Source organism: Columba livia, chromosome 4 (assembly GCF_036013475.1).
Source record: "Columba livia isolate bColLiv1 breed racing homer chromosome 4, bColLiv1.pat.W.v2, whole genome shotgun sequence".
Classification (NCBI taxonomy): Eukaryota; Metazoa; Chordata; class Aves; order Columbiformes; family Columbidae; genus Columba; species Columba livia.
This window is the reverse complement of record NC_088605.1, coordinates 535,620-552,000: the sequence shown is the minus strand read 5'-3', so window position 1 is coordinate 552,000 and position 16,381 is coordinate 535,620. Positions and strand designations below refer to the sequence as shown.

General features: G+C 68.6%; 2 protein-coding genes across 4 annotated transcripts; both read left to right on the top strand.

Moving 5' to 3' along the window:
* Positions 1 to 621: 621 nt before the first annotated feature.
* Positions 622 to 2,898, top strand: LOC110365702 (N-acetyltransferase 8-like). Of its 3 annotated transcripts, none has more exons than XM_065060116.1 (2): positions 622 to 815; positions 1,931 to 2,898. In XM_065060116.1, the coding sequence occupies exon 2, from the start codon at positions 1,944 to 1,946 to the stop codon at positions 2,628 to 2,630; it is 687 nt and encodes a 228-aa protein (XP_064916188.1). In that variant the 5' UTR covers positions 622 to 815; positions 1,931 to 1,943; the 3' UTR covers positions 2,631 to 2,898. The 3 variants fall into 3 exon arrangements, with proteins under 3 accessions (XP_064916188.1, XP_064916189.1, XP_021155894.2); XM_065060117.1 differs by lacking the exon at positions 622 to 815 and adding an exon at positions 822 to 1,098; XM_021300219.2 differs by lacking the exon at positions 622 to 815 and adding an exon at positions 822 to 1,422.
* Positions 2,899 to 4,132: 1,234 nt separating this feature from the next.
* Positions 4,133 to 16,197, top strand: VPS16 (VPS16 core subunit of CORVET and HOPS complexes). The gene is made up of 24 exons (XM_065060112.1): positions 4,133 to 4,289; positions 4,706 to 4,794; positions 4,901 to 4,998; positions 5,614 to 5,742; positions 6,537 to 6,681; positions 6,746 to 6,861; positions 7,384 to 7,506; positions 8,767 to 8,822; positions 8,964 to 9,053; positions 9,539 to 9,633; positions 10,186 to 10,262; positions 10,397 to 10,528; positions 10,601 to 10,728; positions 11,362 to 11,397; positions 11,569 to 11,677; positions 11,745 to 11,879; positions 11,962 to 12,070; positions 12,242 to 12,339; positions 12,420 to 12,524; positions 13,654 to 13,731; positions 13,972 to 14,141; positions 15,250 to 15,346; positions 15,435 to 15,538; positions 15,823 to 16,197. Exons 1-24 carry the CDS (start codon positions 4,237 to 4,239, stop codon positions 15,965 to 15,967), a joined length of 2,517 nt encoding a protein of 838 aa, XP_064916184.1. The 5' UTR covers positions 4,133 to 4,236; the 3' UTR covers positions 15,968 to 16,197.
* The last annotated feature ends 184 nt before the right edge of the window (positions 16,198 to 16,381 follow it).

Sequence of the window (16,381 nt, the reverse complement as noted above, 5' to 3'; positions counted from 1 at the left end):
ACAGGGTGTCCCCATGAGCCCCCGGGAACAACACAGCGTGCTGGGGGTCCTTGGGCAGGGGACAGTGGCCCCCAGGGGTGATGACACCCCCTCCCAGGTGCTGGCTGTCCCCAAGGGCTCCTCGTGTCCCACCCCACTTGGACCTTTGCTCAGGGGATAAAAGGTGAGTTGGCTGGTGAGGCCGGGCAAAGTCCCTGGTGGGGCTGGGACCCCCCAAAAGGAGAGTGCGGGATGGAGGGAGCCCTCCCCCTAGAAGTTCCCCCCGTTGATGGGGTCTAGCGCCAAAGCATCTCCCCGATTTGGCAGTGATGGGGGTCCCGGGAGAGCCCATGCCCACCACTGCCTGTGTCCCCATTCCCACGCGAGTCCTCCCCAAGGCTGAGGTGACCCCGGGGCGGTGGCAGCGGCCAGGGCAATGGCAGCAGCCGGGGCGGTGGCAGCAACCGGGGTGGTGGCAGTAGCCGGGGCGATGGCAGCAGCCGGGGTGGTGGCAGTAGCCGGGGCGATGGCAGCCGGGGCGGTGGCAGCAGCCGGGGCGATGGCAGCAGCCGGGGCGGTGGCAGCAGCCGGGGCGATGGCAGCAGCCGGGGCGATGGCAGCAGCCGGGGCGGTGGCAGCAGCCGGGGCGATGGCAGCAGCCGGGGCGGTGGCAGCAGCCGGGGCGATGGCAGCAGCCGGGGCGATGGCAGCAACCGGGGCGATGGCAGCCGGGGCGGTGGCAGCAGCCGGGGCGATGGCAGCGTCCCGGCGGAGGCGGCAGCACTTCCCCAGCAGCGCCTGCGCTCGCCGCTTCCTCGGAGCCGCCGCCAGCCGGGGTAAGGGCCGAGCCGGGGCTACGACCCCAGTGCTGTCACCCCCCCCGAAAAAAAGCTGGGCGAGCCCCCCCGCGAAGGGCCGCAGGGTGCCGGGCTGGACCGGACCGGCATCTCTCTGCCGGCACACGCCAGCGCCGGGGCTGCGGGAAGCGAAGGGTCCCCGCGCCGTGCCGGGGGGGTTGTCGGACCCCCAGGGTTTGGCAAGGGACCCCCCCCGTTTTCAGCCGGACGAGCGGCACAGCCGCGGTCCCGGTTGGAGCAGCGGCGGAGCCGGGAGCAGCAGGTGGGGGGGGCACGGGAACGCTGCCAAGGTGGGGGATGTCGGCGCGGGGGCTGAGGCCACGCTCCCCTTCACCCCCCCCCCGGGCTTTTCGACAGCTCGGGGCCCCCTCCCCAGGGCAAGGGGAGATGTCCCCCCGGGTCTCCGCGCCGGGGGTGGCTGAGCCCCCCCTGCAGGGGCACAACCCCCCGGCCGGTCCCGAGCAGCCCCATCCACCCCGCCCGTGTCCCTTGAGCGTGTCCCTTTGCCCCGCTCCCATCACGGCGCCGCGGGGCAAAGGACGGGACACGGACGGCTGCCCAGTCCTGCCGCCCACTCGGAGCCGCGGTGAGTGCCGGGGCTGCTCGGGGAACGGGGAGACAGGCACCCCCAGATCCTCCTGGGCTTCCCTCTGTGCCCCCCAGACCCCGCTCCCCGCTCCGGGGTGTCCTCTGAACCCGCTCCTGGGGGCTGGGGGGTGAATCTCCCAGGTCCCAGCCGGGGGGGATGGGGCCCCCAGCCTGTGTCACCCACCTGCACGGACACCCCATGGGGCTGTTCCCAGCAGGGGAACTGGGGTGACACGGGTGTCTCTGGGGGGTCCCCACGGGGAATGAGGAGGGTTGGGGCAGGAACCCCATGGGGGGCTGGGGGTCCAGGTGCTCACCCCAGGCCAGGCTGGTGATTTGGGGTGAGAAAAGGGTAATTTTGGCAGCGGGGTGCAGGCTGGTGCCCAGCCACGGGGAGCCGAGGGCGCCTGCACACTGCTGGGGCAGCGATTCCCGCCGCTGTGCCGCCCCGGTGACGGGAGCTGGTGGTGCCGGGGGGTCCCTGTGCTGACAGCCCCGCGCCGCAGGTGCCAGCCGCCCATGGCGTCCTTCCGCATCCGGCAGTACCGCGACCAGGACTATGAGGCCGTGCGGAGCCTCTTTGCCCGTGGGATCCTGGAGCACGTGCCGGCCGCCTACCGGTTCCTGCTGCGCTCGGCGCGGGCGCAGCTGGTGCTGCTGGTGCTGTTCGCCGCGGTGCGCGCGGCCACTGGCTCCTGGCTGCTGGGGCTGGCGGCCGTGGCGCTGGTGATGGCGGCCGCCTGGCCCATGGTGTGCTCCGTCTGCACTGCCTACGTGCAGAACGCGCTGAGCACCGACCTCTGCGACGTCGAGGGCAGCTACATGCGGGCGCCCGACTCCTGCTTCTGGGTGGCGGAGGCCGGCGGGGCTGTGGTGGGCACAGTGGCCGTGGCGCAGCCGCAGAACCCGGCCGACCGAGGGGCGGCCCTGGAGCTGCTGCGGATGTCGGTCAGCAAGGACTACCGCGGCCGCGGCGTGTCCAAGGCGCTGTGCAGGCAGGTGCTGCGCTTCGCCCAGGAGCGGGGCTACAGCGCCGTGGTGCTGTCCACGTCCATGGTGCAGGTGGCGGCCCAGCGGCTCTACGAGAGCCACGGCTTCAGGAAGGTGGGGGTCACCGGCCTCTCGCCGCTCGGTGACCTGCTCTGCATCCAGATCTTCCGCTACCGCTGCGACCTGTCCGGCAGCACCGCGGACCCGCCGCGCTAGGGACTGCCGCGGCACGCGACCACGGCACCGCAACCCCGGCACCGCCACGGCGTCCCTGACCCCGCGCACCAGACACAGCCGCTGCTCTCCAACTCCAGCACACCGCACACCGCCCCGGCGTCCCCGACCCCGGCAGCCAGCCAGCGCCGCGGCGCCCGCCCGGCGTCGGCAGCGGGGGCCGGGAGCCGCCCCGCCAGGCTGCCGAGACCTCTGCTGACGCCTTTTCTAGTTTTTTAGCACTGAGAAATAAATCGAGACCTGCGGGAAAGCCGCGTGGGGTGCGTGTGTGCGCACGTGCGGCAGCGCTGCGTGCGCGTGGCCGTGCCTGCGGGTTTGCACGCGCGTGTGCCTGTGCCGCCACCTGTGCCCGCAGCCCTGTCCCCGGGGCTGCCAACGACCCCGCAGGGCGCAGGGACAGCGCCTGCCGGGGCGGCAGTGCCCGCTCTGCCACCGCAGCTGTCCCAGAGCCAGCCCTGGGGACACCACGGGAACAGGTGACCCCTGGGGCACAGGGGACACTTCGGGGGACAGTGGCATCCTAGGAGGACCCCCGTGCAGGGGACAGGGGGGTCCAGGGACACTCGGGGTGCTGGGGATTCACCCAGGGGTGGCGGTAGGGGACACCGCGGGAACAGGGGACACCCGGGTACAAGGCACCACGGGGCCTAGAAGCCGGCGGGCGGCCGTGCCCTCACTTAATGTGGCGGCGGCGCCGAGCAGCCGTGCCCTCACTGAAGATGGCGGTGGTTCCCTTTCCCCTTCTCCCCGTCCCCTCCCTGAAGATGGCGGTAGTTCCCTTCCCCGTCTCCTCGTGCCCTCACTGAAGATGGCGGCGGTTCCCTTCCCCGTCTCCCCGTGCCCTCACTGAAGATGGCGGCGGTTCCCTTCCCCGTCTCCCCGTGCCCTCACTGAAGATGGCGGTGGTTCCCTTTCCCCTTCTCCCCGTCCCCTCCCTGAAGATGGCGGTAGTTCCCTTCCCCGTCTCCCCGTGCCCTCACTGAAGATGGCGGTGGTTCCCTTTCCCCTTCTCCCCGTGCCCTCACTGAAGATGGCGGCGGTTCCCTTCCCCGTCTCCCCGTGCCCTCACTGAAGATGGCGGCGGTTCCCTTCCCCTTCTCCCCGTGCCCTCACTGAAGATGGCGGCGGTTCCCTTCCCCGTCTCCCCGTGCCCTCACTGAAGATGGCGGCGGTTCCCTTTCCCCTTCTCCCCGTCCCCTCCCTGAAGATGGCGGTAGTTCCCTTCCCCGTCTCCCCGTGCCCTCACTGAAGATGGCGGTGGTTCCCTTTCCCCTTCTCCCCGTGCCCTCACTGAAGATGGCGGCGGTTCCCTTCCCCGTCTCCCCGTGCCCTCACTGAAGATGGCGGCGGTTCCCTTCCCCTTCTCCCCGTGCCCTCACTGAAGATGGCGGCGGTTCCCTTCCCCGTCTCCCCGTGCCCTCACTGAAGATGGCGGCGGTTCCCTTCCCCGTCTCCCCGTGCCCTCACTGAAGATGGCGGCGGCCGGGGCGGTGTCGCGGCGGGGCGGGGCGGGCCGGGCGGAAGCGCGGGCAGGGACTGGGCAGCGGCGGTGCTGCCGGCAGCGCCCGGTCCGCCCGGCACCGGCACCATGGACTGTTACACGGCCAACTGGAACCCGCTGGGCGAAGAGGCCTTCTACCGGTGAGGGGGCCCGGGGCTGGGCGGGGCTGCTCGGGGCCGGCCATGGACCCCGGGGCTGCACGGGGATCCTGGGGCAGAACCGGGCGCCGGGGGGGTCCCGGGGCCGGACGGGGGTCCTGGGGCCGGGCGAGGAGGTGCAGGGGCAGCCGTGGGTCGTGGGGCTGGGCAGGGGGTGCGGGGGCAGGACGGGGGGTCCTGGGGCACGACGGGCGGTCTGGGGACTGGATGAGGGGGCTGCCGGGGGGGTCCTGGGGCTGGACTGGGCGTCCTGGCGCTGGGCGTGGGTCCCCCAGGGCTAAACAGGGGGTCCCGGGGCGACCATGGGTCCTGGGGCTGGCTGGGGGGTACGCACTGTCTGCAGCTCCGCGTCCCTCTGTTCGTCTGTCTGTCCCCTGTCCGCCCGTCTGTCCCCGCAGGAAGGTGGAGCTGTACGCCATGGAGTGGGGGCTGCGGGAGGACCTGCGGGACTGCCTGGTGGCGGCCGCCCCGTACGGGGGGCCCATAGGTGGGGCTGGTCCCCGGGACCCCACACTGGGGCAGGACCCCCGGCCAGGGGCCGTCCCGGAGCCCCGGCGGTGACAGCGGCTCAGGCTGTCCCTCCCCGCCCCCAGCCCTGCTGAAGAACAGCGCCCGCAGGGAGAAGTCCCCCGGCGCCCGCCCGCTGCTGGAGATCTACTCGGCCTCGGGGCTGCTCCTGGCCGCCGTCCCGGTGAGCGGCTTCGCTGCGCCGCGGTGCTCGGGGTTTGCGGCGTGCGGGGAGCTCGGCGCGGTCCGGCTGTCCCCTCTCTGCCCCTTGCACCGATAAACCCGTGGGCAGGGGCCGGGGTCGCCGGTGGCACTGCAGGCGCTGTGGCACCGCGGGGTGAATCGCTGGGCTGTGTGACCGCGGCCACCTCTGCCCGTGCCACTCACCGTCCCTCTGGTCCCCGCGGGGCAGCGGGTGCTGCCGCGTGCCCTCGGCACCCTGAGCTCCCCGGGCAGTGGCTCCGTGCAGCTCCCGCAGCCCTGGCAGCAGCTCGGAGGTGGGGGAGCTGCAGGGAGAAGGGGGCTGCCCAGCCCAAGGAAGGGGAACGGGCTGGGGACGGTCCCCGCAGTGTTGGTGGCCCAGGAGCCTTGTCCCTTCCCCGCTGGGTGGGCACAGGGCAGTGGGGACGTCAGGGACGGGGACAGCTGCTGTGAGCTGCCGAGCTGGGGCAGCCAGGGCTGTTGCACCTCCAGACACCCAGCTGTGGCCGTGGGCTTCATGCACGGCCCTGGAGGGGCATCTCTGGGGCTGGGCGGCCGTCGAGCGGCCCCCAGCGCGCTCAGGCGTGTCCCACCGCAGTGGAAGAGCGGGCAGCTGGTGCAGCTGGGCTGGACCGCCAGCGAGGACCTGCTGTGCATCCAGGAGGACGGCACCGTCCTCATCTACAACCTCTTCTGCGAGTTCAAGCGCCACTTCAGCATGGGCAACGTGAGTGGGACGGGACTGGGGTGCGCGGGTTGGGCTTGGGATGGGGAACCGAGCGCTGCGGGGCCTCCCCAAGCGCTCCCGCACCGGGCTGCGGCCCTGGGGGGTGGATGAGCCAAACCCCGAATCCGGGGGTCAGTTCTGGGCCCCTCATGCCAAGAAAGCCCTTGAGGTGCTGGAGCGAGTGGAGAGAAGGGAACGGAGCTGGTGAGGGGCTGGAGCACAAGTGTGATGGAGCGGCTGAGGGACCTGGGGGGTTCAGCTGGAGAACAGGAGCTGAGGGGAGACCTTCTGATCTCTGAACTGCCTGAAAGGAGCTTGGAGCCAGGGGGGTCAGGCTCTGCTCCCCAGGAACAAGCGCCAGGAGCAGAGGAAACGGCCTCAAGTTGCCCAGGGGAGGTTGAGGTTGGATGTGGGAACAATTTCTTCCCCAAAGGGCTGTGGGGCATTGGAACAGGCTGCCCAGGGCAGTGCTGGAGTCACCAGCCCTGGAGGGCTGGACAGACGGACATGAGGTTCTCAGGACAGGGGGCAGGGACAGGGTGGGGTGTGGTTGGACTCCATGATCTTGAGGGGCCTTTCCAACCAAAGCAGTTCTCTGACTGTGAGCTGGCAGCTGTCCCCGTGGCCCCTGGGGCCAGGACGATCCCCTGTCACCACAGAATCGAGTCCATTGGGCTGTGTCTCCACCAGCACCACAGCGCAGGGCTGGCTCGCCTTCCCCGGGGCGTTGTCCCCGAGCGGTGGCAGCAGTGCAGTACTGAGCCCCCCAGCCCTGCTTTCTCCCCACGGCACAGGAGGTGCTGCAGAACCACGTGCTGGAGGCGAAGGTTTTCCACACCGAGTACGGCACCGGCGTGGCCATCCTCACCGGCGCCCACCGCTTCTCCCTGGCCACCAACATCGACGACCTGAAGCTGCGCAGGATGCCCGAGGTCCCCGGTGCGTGTCCCCCCTGCTGTCCCCGCCGCCGGCCGGCGCAGGGGGTGACGCTGGTGCCCGGCAGGTCTGCAGAAGCCACCGTCGTGCTGGGCCGTGCTGTCCCAGGACAGGGTGACCATGGTGCTGCTGGCGGTGGGGCAGGACCTCTACCTGCTGGACAACACCTCCTGCTCCGTGGTGGTGAGTGACCCGCGGGGTGTCCCTCCCCTGTCCCCTCCACTGTCCCCACTGTCCCATGAGTGCTCTCCAGCACCTGATGTGAGGTCCTTGTGTCCCAAATGTCCCATGGGGTGCTCTGCTGCCCCCAGCACCTGCTGGCGGGTCCTTCTCCTGTCCCCAGTGTCCCATGGGTGCTCTTCAGCCCCAAACACCCACTGGCAGGTCCCTCTCTTGTCATCAGTGTCCCATAAAATGCTTTCCAGCCCTGAGCACTCACTGACAGGTCCCTCCCCCGCCCGGTGTCCCATGAGTGTCCCCCAGCTCTCACCGGCAGGTCCTGTCCCCGCTGTCCCGTGGGCAGGGTGTACACCAGGTACATCTGTCCCCGTCCTGGCTGGGGACAAAGGGCTGAGCGCTAACCAGGTGCAGGGCGGGATGTGACACCCCCGCTCTCCCCATCCTCAGGCCCTTCCCCTGGGGTGTCACATCCCCTGTCCCCAGAGCATGTCCCCAGGTGTAACCCTGTCCCCGTCCCCATCGCAGACCCCCCCCGGGCTGAGCCCCTCCGCCGGCGCCTACCTGCAGCTGGCCGTGTCCTTCAACCACCGCTGCCTGGCGCTCTTCACCGACACCGGCTACCTCTGGATGGGGCTGGCCACGCTGAAGGTCAGTGTCCCCTGTTGTCTCCACAGCGCTGCGGTGTCACCCGGCCGGTGGGGTGTCCGTGCGGGTTCCCTGGGGGTCCCCGTGGACCCAGGCCCGCAGGTCCTACCCTCGGGAGATCCCCCTCTTCCGTCCTCGCCTGATTTTATACCGGACTCCCCACTTCTTGTACTTCTGGACCCACCATTTTGCTGGTTTGGCACCTCCCTCTCAGTCCAAACTCCCTCCAGATTAACATCCCACCGCTAATTACATTTCCCCGCTGGTCGCAGTTCTGTTATGTCCGTGCCCAAGCGCGCTGGTCCCGGTGCCGTTTCCCAGGCAGGCTCAGCCGTGTCACCGCGGCTGGCGCGGCCGCTCGGCTGCGGGTTCCCCTGCGTTGTGGGGCTGGTGCTGGCGAGGGGCTGGTGCCTCCCCCACCCCGAGAGCAGGCGGCTCGGCAAAGCTCGTCCCGCGTCCCGGAGCCAGAGGCGGCTCCGACGCAGGTGAGACGCCCCTTGTACCGGAGTCCCGTGGAGGAGCCGAGGGGCCGTGGGTACCGGTGGCTCCTGGGGAGATTTGATGGGAGACCAGGGGGAAATTGCTCCCGGTGAGAACAGCCGGTCGCTGGAATCTCCCCAGGGCAGGGCTGGTTCCCCGGCACTGGGCACTTTTAGGATCCAGCTGGGCAGGGCTGGGCCGGCTTGTCTAGACCGGGCTTGTGCCATGAAAGGTTGGACCAGGCGATCCCTGCGGTCCCTGAGCCCAGGATTTAGTGATTCTATGGTTTTCCTTTCACCTTCGTTCACTTGTTGGGTCTCAGTTGCCCCTGAGGGCGGTGAGAGCCTGGGCAGGAACCCAGAGACATGGTGGATGAACCATCCCAGGCCAGGCTGGACGGGGCTCTGAGCACCCTGAGCTGCTGAAGATGTCCCGTCATGGCAGGGGGGGCACTGGGGGTGGGAAGGTCCCTCCAACCCAAACCAGCTGTGACTCCACAAGCAGCTCCTCGCTCTCTGTGCAGCAGGAACGCGTCTCGCGCTCGGTGCGGTGCTCGCACCCCATGCTCGCCCCTGGGCTGTGTCAGCCGCGTCCCGGGCTGTCCCCAGAGCTGTGACAGGGCCGCTGCTCCCGCGGGACCCGCTCAGGGTGCAGCATCCCCGGTGCTCGCGCTACAGCTGGGGCTGTGCCACTTGTCCCCGGCACATGTCCCCGGTGCCCATGCGGTGCCGCTTGCCCCTGCACCACGTCCCCCGGCCCAGCTCTCTCTCTGTCCCTCTGCAGGAGAAGATCTGCGAGTTCAACTGCAGCATCCGATCCCCACCCCGGCAGATGGTTTGGTGAGTGGCCCCTGGCTGTGCCCCCCCAGCTCCTCTGGTAGCCCGAGCCGTGGCAGTGGCTGTGCCCCGCGACGAGCGGGACCCGGTGGCGTCCCGGCGCGGGGGCTGCGAGGGGCCGGGGCTCAGCCGGGGCTCCCGCAGGTGCCTGCGTCCCCGCAGCCGGCAGCGCGCCGTGGTGCTGGCCTGGGAGCGGCAGCTCATGGTGGTGGGGAACTCCGCGGAGTGCATCCGGTATCCTTTGGGTGCTCGTTCCACACGGCCAGACCCACCTGTGGCCCCCCCAGGCCCTCCTGGGCCACCACGGGTGAGGGGGCTCCAGGAGCACCCGTGGCCCCCAGGATGGTCAGAGGAGGCTGAACCTGTTCCTCTCCTCTGCAGCTGTGCCATGATGTCCCTGTCCCATCCCCAGCACCAAACCCCCTCCTGTCACCCCTCAGCCCCCACCTCTCACCCCCAACCCCTCCTGTCACCCCTGGCCCCTGCCCCTTCCCGGAGGGGGATCCTGCTCCCCCTCAGCTGCCGGTGCCGGTGGCCACTGAAGCCCCGTGCCGGAGAGCGCTGGCCCCGCCGGGCTCCAGCCCTGGTCCCCACGGGTGGGGGCTGCCGGGGTGGGGGTTCCTGGCCCTGCCAGGGGCTGGCCTCTGTGGGCTCTGTCTGTCTGTCTGTCTGTCTGTGCCGTGCCACAGCTGCTCTCCCAGCCCTTAGCAGCAGCGCAGCTTTGTCCTGGACGAGGACTCGTTCCTGGTGCCTGAGCTGGACGGGGTGCGGATCCTGTCCCGCTCCTCCCACGAGTTCCTGCACGAGATCCCAGGTGAGACGGGGCCGGGGGGCGATGCCGAGCGGGACCCCCACGCCGGGCAGGCAGCGCAGCCCTCTCAGGGCACTGCGGGTGCTGAGACCCCCAGCAACCACCTGGCCCTGGGCTCCTCCGTCCCCAGCGCCGCGCTGGGGCTGGTCCCCTCCTGTGCCAGCTCTGCCGAGCCCCCGTGCCCAGAGCAGGGTCTTGCAGGCTGAGCACCCCCCAGTGCTGCCAGAGCCCCCCAGTGCTGCCAGACCCCCCAGGGCACGCTGAGGCCGGGCACAGCTCGACACAGCGGTTCCTCACCTCCCGCGCTGCTGCCACCATCGTGTGTCCCGAGCAGAGCTGTCCCCACAGCAGCCCCGTCCCCGTCCCCTTGGGTCAGTGTTTACGGGGGCTGCGGTCCCCAGGGCTGGAGGAGCCACCCTGAGCTGCCCATCGTTGGGCACCGAAGGACAGTGCTGGCAGGGGCTGCCCAGGGTCCCGAGCTGTGTGGGGACAGTGAGGAGCGGGTCACAGCCGGGGCAGGTGGCAGCCTCTCGGTGTTTTCCCCCCGTCCCGCAGAAGCCAGCCAGGAGATCTTCCGCATCGCCTCCATGGCGCCGGGGGCTCTGCTGCTGGAGGCGCAGAAGGAGTACGAGGTACGGGCGGGGACTCTGCTGCAGAGCGCTGCCAGCATCGCCCTGCTGTGCCGGGGGGGCCGATCCCGGACGTCCCTGCTGGGGCGGGGGCTCCCCGGGCTGCTGGGGCTGCCCCACGGCCGTGCCCCCCGCAGAAGGAGAGCCAGAAGGCGGACGAGTACCTGCGGGAGATCAAGGACCAGAAGCTGCTCCCGGAGGCCGTGAGCCAGTGCATCGAGGCGGCCAGCTACGAGCACGAGCCCGAGACCCAGAAATCGCTGCTGAGGGTGAGCGGGGGCCGGCGGGGCCGGAGGGCTGTCCCCGGGCAGGGGTCCTCACGGCCAGCCTGCGCCCCCCAGGCCGCCTCCTTCGGGAAATGCTTCCTCGACAAGTTCCCCCCCGACGGCTTCGTGCGCATGTGCCAGGACCTGCGGGTGCTCAACGCCGTCCGCGACTACCAGATCGGCATCCCGCTCACCTTCACCCAGTATCCGCCATCCCTGCGCAGGGTGGGCCGGGGCTTCTGTGTGGGGCCACTGGTCCTGCCGGGCTGGCCACCTCGCAGGTGCAGTGAGACAGGGGCTACCGGGCACTGGGGAGGCCAAACCGCCAATCCTGGGGCAGTTCTGAGCCCCTCGCACAATGAAAGGGCTTGAGGTGCTGGAGCGAGTGGAGAGAAGGGAACGGAGCTGGTGAGGGGCTGGAGCACAAGTGTGATGGAGCGGCTGAGGGACCTGGGGGGTTCACTGGAGAACAGGAGCTGAGGGGAGACCTTCTGATCTCTGAACTGCCTGAAAGGAGCTTGGAGCCAGGGGGGTCGGGCTCTGCTCCCCAGGAACAAGCGCCAGGAGCAGAGGAAACGGCCTCAAGTTGCGCCAGGGGAGGTTGAGGTTGGATGTGGGAACAATTTCTTCCCCAAAGGGCTGTGGGGCATTGAACAGGCTGCCCAGGGCAGTGCTGGAGTCACCAGCCCTGGAGGGCTGGACAGACGGACATGAGGTTCTCAGGACAGGGGGCAGGGACAGGGTGGGGTGTGGTTGGACTCCATGATCTTGAGGGGCTTTTCCAACCAAAATGATTCTCTAATACGATTCTGAGATGGCCCTTGACTGTCCCCCAGATACAAGCGTCTCACCATCGAGGTGCTGCTGGACAGGTGAGAGTCAGCACAGCCCCGTCCAGGCTGGGGCAGCGTCCACCCGCACTGCTGTGCCATCCCCGCTGTCCCCGTCCCCCTGGCCAGGGGCTGCGCAGGCTCAGACCCCCCACGAGGCCGGGGGAGCCGCTCAGCCCCCCGTCCCCACACCGCTGTCCCCCGTGTCCCCAGGCTGGTCCTGCGGCGCCTCTACCCGCTGGCCATCCGCATCTGCGAGTACCTGCGCCTCTCGGAGATCCAGGGCGTCAGCCGCATCCTGGCCCACTGGGCCTGCTACAAGGTAAGGGGGCTTCAGCGGGGCTCTGCCCCTCTGGGGACACACTCGGACCTCCCGTTTGTCCCCCCAGGTGCAGCAGAAGGACAAGTCCGACGAGGAGGTGGCCCAGGCCATCAACCAGAAGCTGGGCGACACGCCGGGCATCTCCTACTCCGAGATCGCCGCCCGGGCGTACGACTGCGGCAGGACGGAGCTGGCCATCAAGGTCGGGGGGATGGGGTGACGGGGGTCATGGGGTGACCGGGGGCGTGGGACGTGGTGGCCACGCGCTGACAGCCCCCCCGCAGCTGCTGGAGTACGAACCGCGCTCCGGGGAGCAGGTCCCGCTGCTGCTGAAGATGAAGCGGAGCAAGCTGGCCCTCAGCAAGGCCATCGAGAGCGGGGACACCGACCTGGGTGAGGGGGCTGGGGGCTGGTCGGCCTCTGGGCAGCAAGCCTCCCTTGGGGGGGTTTGGAGGGGGATGAGGGGAGGGGAGCTGTTGGTCCCTGTGGGGCTGCAACTCCCTGGGGTGGCCATGGGGGGTGGGCAGGGTCTCCGCGTCCCTCCCCAACTGCTCTCTGCCCCAGTCTACACCGTGGTGCTGCACCTGAAGAACGAGCTGAACCGCGGCACCTTCTTCATGACGCTGCAGAACCAGCCGGTGGCCCTGAGCCTGTACCGCCAGGTGGGGGCTGTCCCTGCGGTGACACCTTCCTGACCCCCCCACGCCCCCGCCTCGCCCCCTGACCCCCCACTGCTCCCCAGTTCTGCAAGCACCAGGAGCGGGAGACGCTGAAGGACCTGTACAACCAGGACGACAACCACCAGGAGCTCGGCAACTTCCACGTCCACTCCAGCTACGCCGAGAAGGTCTGTGCTGGGGGGGACGGGCTGGGGGGCTCCGGGCTGGCGCGGGGGGGTCAGGATCCCACCCAGGCCCCAGTCGCTGGGCATCAGCACAGACCCCTGCGGGTCTTGGCCGTGGCTCTGTGTGGGCACCGGCCACCCCTCCTGTCCCCCAGGGGCTCTGGGGTGCTGCCCCGTCCCCGCGTCCCGTCCCCGCGTCCCGTCCCCTTGTCCCATCCCGGCTCCATGGGGCTGAGGGCAAAGGTTCATTTTGGAGCACTCTGTGCAGTGACACAGAGTGACAACAGTCATCTGAGAGGTTCAGTTAAATCACGACTTTACTGGACACCACTCAGTGGGATTATGGCAAATAGCGGCTCGGCAAAAGTTTGTAACTATATCATAAAAACTTAGCAAGACTTTAACAACAAACCTCGCAAGATGCTTCTCTTCTGTGCCCAGAATAGTTAGAAAGAGACAGAGGAAAAGGAGAGATAGGTTGTCAGACGAAAGGCAGGAGCTCCCCATTCCATTTCTCCAGCTTGTGGTGGGTGCGGAAGCTCGGTCAGTGCCGCACGACACACACACGACCACACCGAGACAAAACCACCGCGCACACAAGCCGCAGGGCAGGCGACTGCAGGGTGTCCCAGGCGAGGGGGTTCCGTGGCCCGGCCCGTTTGGCGCGGGGCCGGGGAGGGGGCTCCCGTCCCTCCACTCGCTTGTCGTGCTGACCAGGAAGGTTGGTGTTAAAACCAGGGGTGCGGTCGCAGTGGCGACAGACGTGGGTCGTTTTGTCCGCTGGGGCAGCTGCTGGTTGGTGATTTCTCCTGGTGGTTGATTGTCTGCTAGGTGACCCATCTCGATCATCTCAATTAGGACCGAGGCCTTGACAGCAGCACTGTTATTTGTCTTTATCTTAAACATGTATGCCTTCGTTGCACAGAGACCTTGAAAGAGAAAAGATGGGGTGTCTGCCTCCACAGCCACCTGTCTTTTCCTGCCCAAAATGGCAAAAAGCAGATGTTTAAGGCATAGCATACACCGCTACCGGGTCCGTTGTTTTGCAGAGGATGGGGGGCAGTTCAAGGCGGTCACGCCACAGCGCGACCCCCGCGCTGGAGGGGCTGAGCTGCGCCTGTTCTCTCCCCAGCGCCTCGAGGGCCGGGTGGGCGCTCTGCAGAACGCCGTGGACGAGTACTACAAGGCCAAGAATGAGTTTGCTGCCAAGGTGAGCGCGGCCGGCGAGGATCGTGGGGCATCGCCACGGGGCCGGGGCTGGGCCATCGCCACAGGGACGGGGCATCGCCACGGGGCCGGGGCTGGGCCATCGCCACGGGGCTGGGGCATCGCCACAGGGACGGGGCCGGGGCATCGCCACGGGGCTGGGGCATCGCCACGGGGCCGGGGCTGGGCCACCGCGGGTGCCTGCCAGGGACAGGGACGCTCAGCCCGGCGTTCTGCTCCCCAGGCCACGGAGGAGCAGATCAAGCTGCTGCGGCTCCAGCGTCACCTCCAGGAGGACCTGGACAAGCCCTACCTGGACCTGTCGCTGCACGACACCGTCACCAACCTCATCCTGGACGGGCACCACAAGCGTGCGGAGCAGCTGTACCGCGAGTTCAAGATCCCCGACAAGAGGTCAGTCCCGGGGGCTCAGCCCGGGCAGGAACCGCGCTGGGGCACCGGGGAACCGGCAGCTCAAGGGGTGTTGATTGCTGGAGGGTGGGGTGGCCATACGGGGGATCTGGACCCGCTGGATCGATGGGCTGAGGCCAATTGTCTGAGGGTCACCAAGGCCAAGGGCCGGGTCCTGTGCTGGGGTTACAACACCCCCATGAACACTGCAGCTGGGGAAGAATCTCCGAATTGTTTTGGTTGGAAAAGACCCTTAAGATCATTGAGTCCAACCGCAACTTAAATTGAGCACTAACCCAAGTCCCTGAGAGCCTCATCTGCACATCTTGGAGACACCTCCAGGGCTGGGGAATCCGCGCTGCCCCGGGCAGCCTGTTCCAGTGCCAGCAGCCCCTTCTGGGAAAGAATGTTTCCTGATATCCAGCCTAAGAGTGGCTGCAAAGTGCCCGGCGGAAAAGGCCCTGGGGGTGTTGGTGACAGTGTCTGAACATGAGCCAGCGTGTGCCCAGGTGGCCAAGAGGCCACCAGCATCCTGGCTGGTACCAGCACTGGTGTGGCCAGCAGGCCCAGGGCAGTGACCGTCCCTGTGCTGGGACCTGGGGAGGCCAAACCGCCAATCCTGGGGCAGTTCTGGGCCCCTCACGCCAAGAAACGGCTTGAGGTGCTGGAGCGAGTGGAGAGAAGGGAACGGAGCTGGTGAGGGGCTGGAGCACAAGTGTGATGGAGCGGCTGAGGGACCGGGGGGTTCAGCTGGAGAACAGGAGCTGAGGGGAGACCTTCTGATCTCTGAACTGCCTGAAAGGAGCTTGGAGCCAGGGGGGTCGGGCTCTGCTCCCCAGGAACAAGCGCCAGGAGCAGAGGAAACGGCCTCAAGTTGCGCCAGGGGAGGTTGAGGTTGGATGTGGGAACAATTTCTTCCCCAAAGGGCTGTGGGGCATTGGAACAGGCTGCCCAGGGCAGTGCTGGAGTCACCAGCCCTGGAGGGCTGGACAGACGGACATGAGGTTCTCAGGACATGGGGCAGGGACAGGGTGGGGTGTGGTTGGACTCCATGATCTTGAGGGGCTTTTCCAACCAAAATGACTCGACCCGGCGTGACCTGCGTCCCCAGGTACTGGTGGCTGAAGATCAGCGCCTTGGCCACCCGCGGGGACTGGGAGGAGATGGAGAAGTTCTCCAAGAGCAAGAAGTCGCCCATTGGGTACCTGGTAAGGGTTTTCCTGCCTGGGGGGGCTGTGGGGTGAAGGCTGGAGCTTTGGGACCAGGAGAGCTGCCCCTGCCCCCTGTCCCCTCCAGCCCTTTGTGGAGATCGCGGTGAAGCACCACAACCGGTACGAGGCCAAGAAATACGCCCCCCGGGTCACCCCCGAGCAGCGCGTCAAGGCCTTTGTCCTGGTGGGGTGAGTTGGGGGGATGTGGGGGCTGTGGGGTGGGGTCCGAGCCCCTGGGAGCAGCGGGGTCCTTGTGCAGCGGGGCTGGGGGCTCGGGGGGCTCTGGGGGAGCCGGGTGGGGTGAGATCCCCGGGAGCAGGGGTTGGTGCTGGGGGCCACATTGAGCATCGTCCTCTGCAGCTGGGGGGGTGCACGGGGCGCCCATAGCCCCAGTGTGGGTGGAATGGTGGCTGGGGACCCTGTGCCCCCTCCTGCCCGCCCTGTCCCCACCGCCAGCTCCCGCTGTGCCGCAGGGACCTGGAGCAGGCGGCCGACGCCGCCATCGAGCACAAGAACGAGGCCGAGATGAATTTCGTCCTGTCCAAGTGCGGCGCCGGCGCCGAGGCCACCGTGGCCGAGAAGCTGAACCGGGCCCGGGCGCAGCTCCTCAAGAAGTGAGCGCCGGGCGGGGGCCCTGCCCCGCTTCCCGCTCCCTGCGCTCCGGGGCGCTCCGGCCCCCGTGCAGCGCATGTCCGTGTTGGGGTGGGGACGGTGTGACCCACGTGTGTCCGTGTCCTGTGCAGCACGGCCCCCCTGCCTGCGCAGCCCCCACCCCTGGGGACAGAGGGACCCCCGCCCTCTCGCCGGATGCCCTCCCCCCTTCTTGTTCAATAAAGAGGAGAGCTCGCTGTTTGGCTCCTGCTGGGAATGGCTCCCGCTCTGCTCAGCACCCCCTGCCACCCCAGCCTCCTCAGCACCCCGGTTTGGGAGTGGGGGGCTCCTGGAGCCACCAGCTCCAGGCAGGTCTAGGGGGAGCTGTGGGGCGTTCACGGGGGACACAGGGCTCTTGCGTTACGGGGCCTGGAAGGGGGA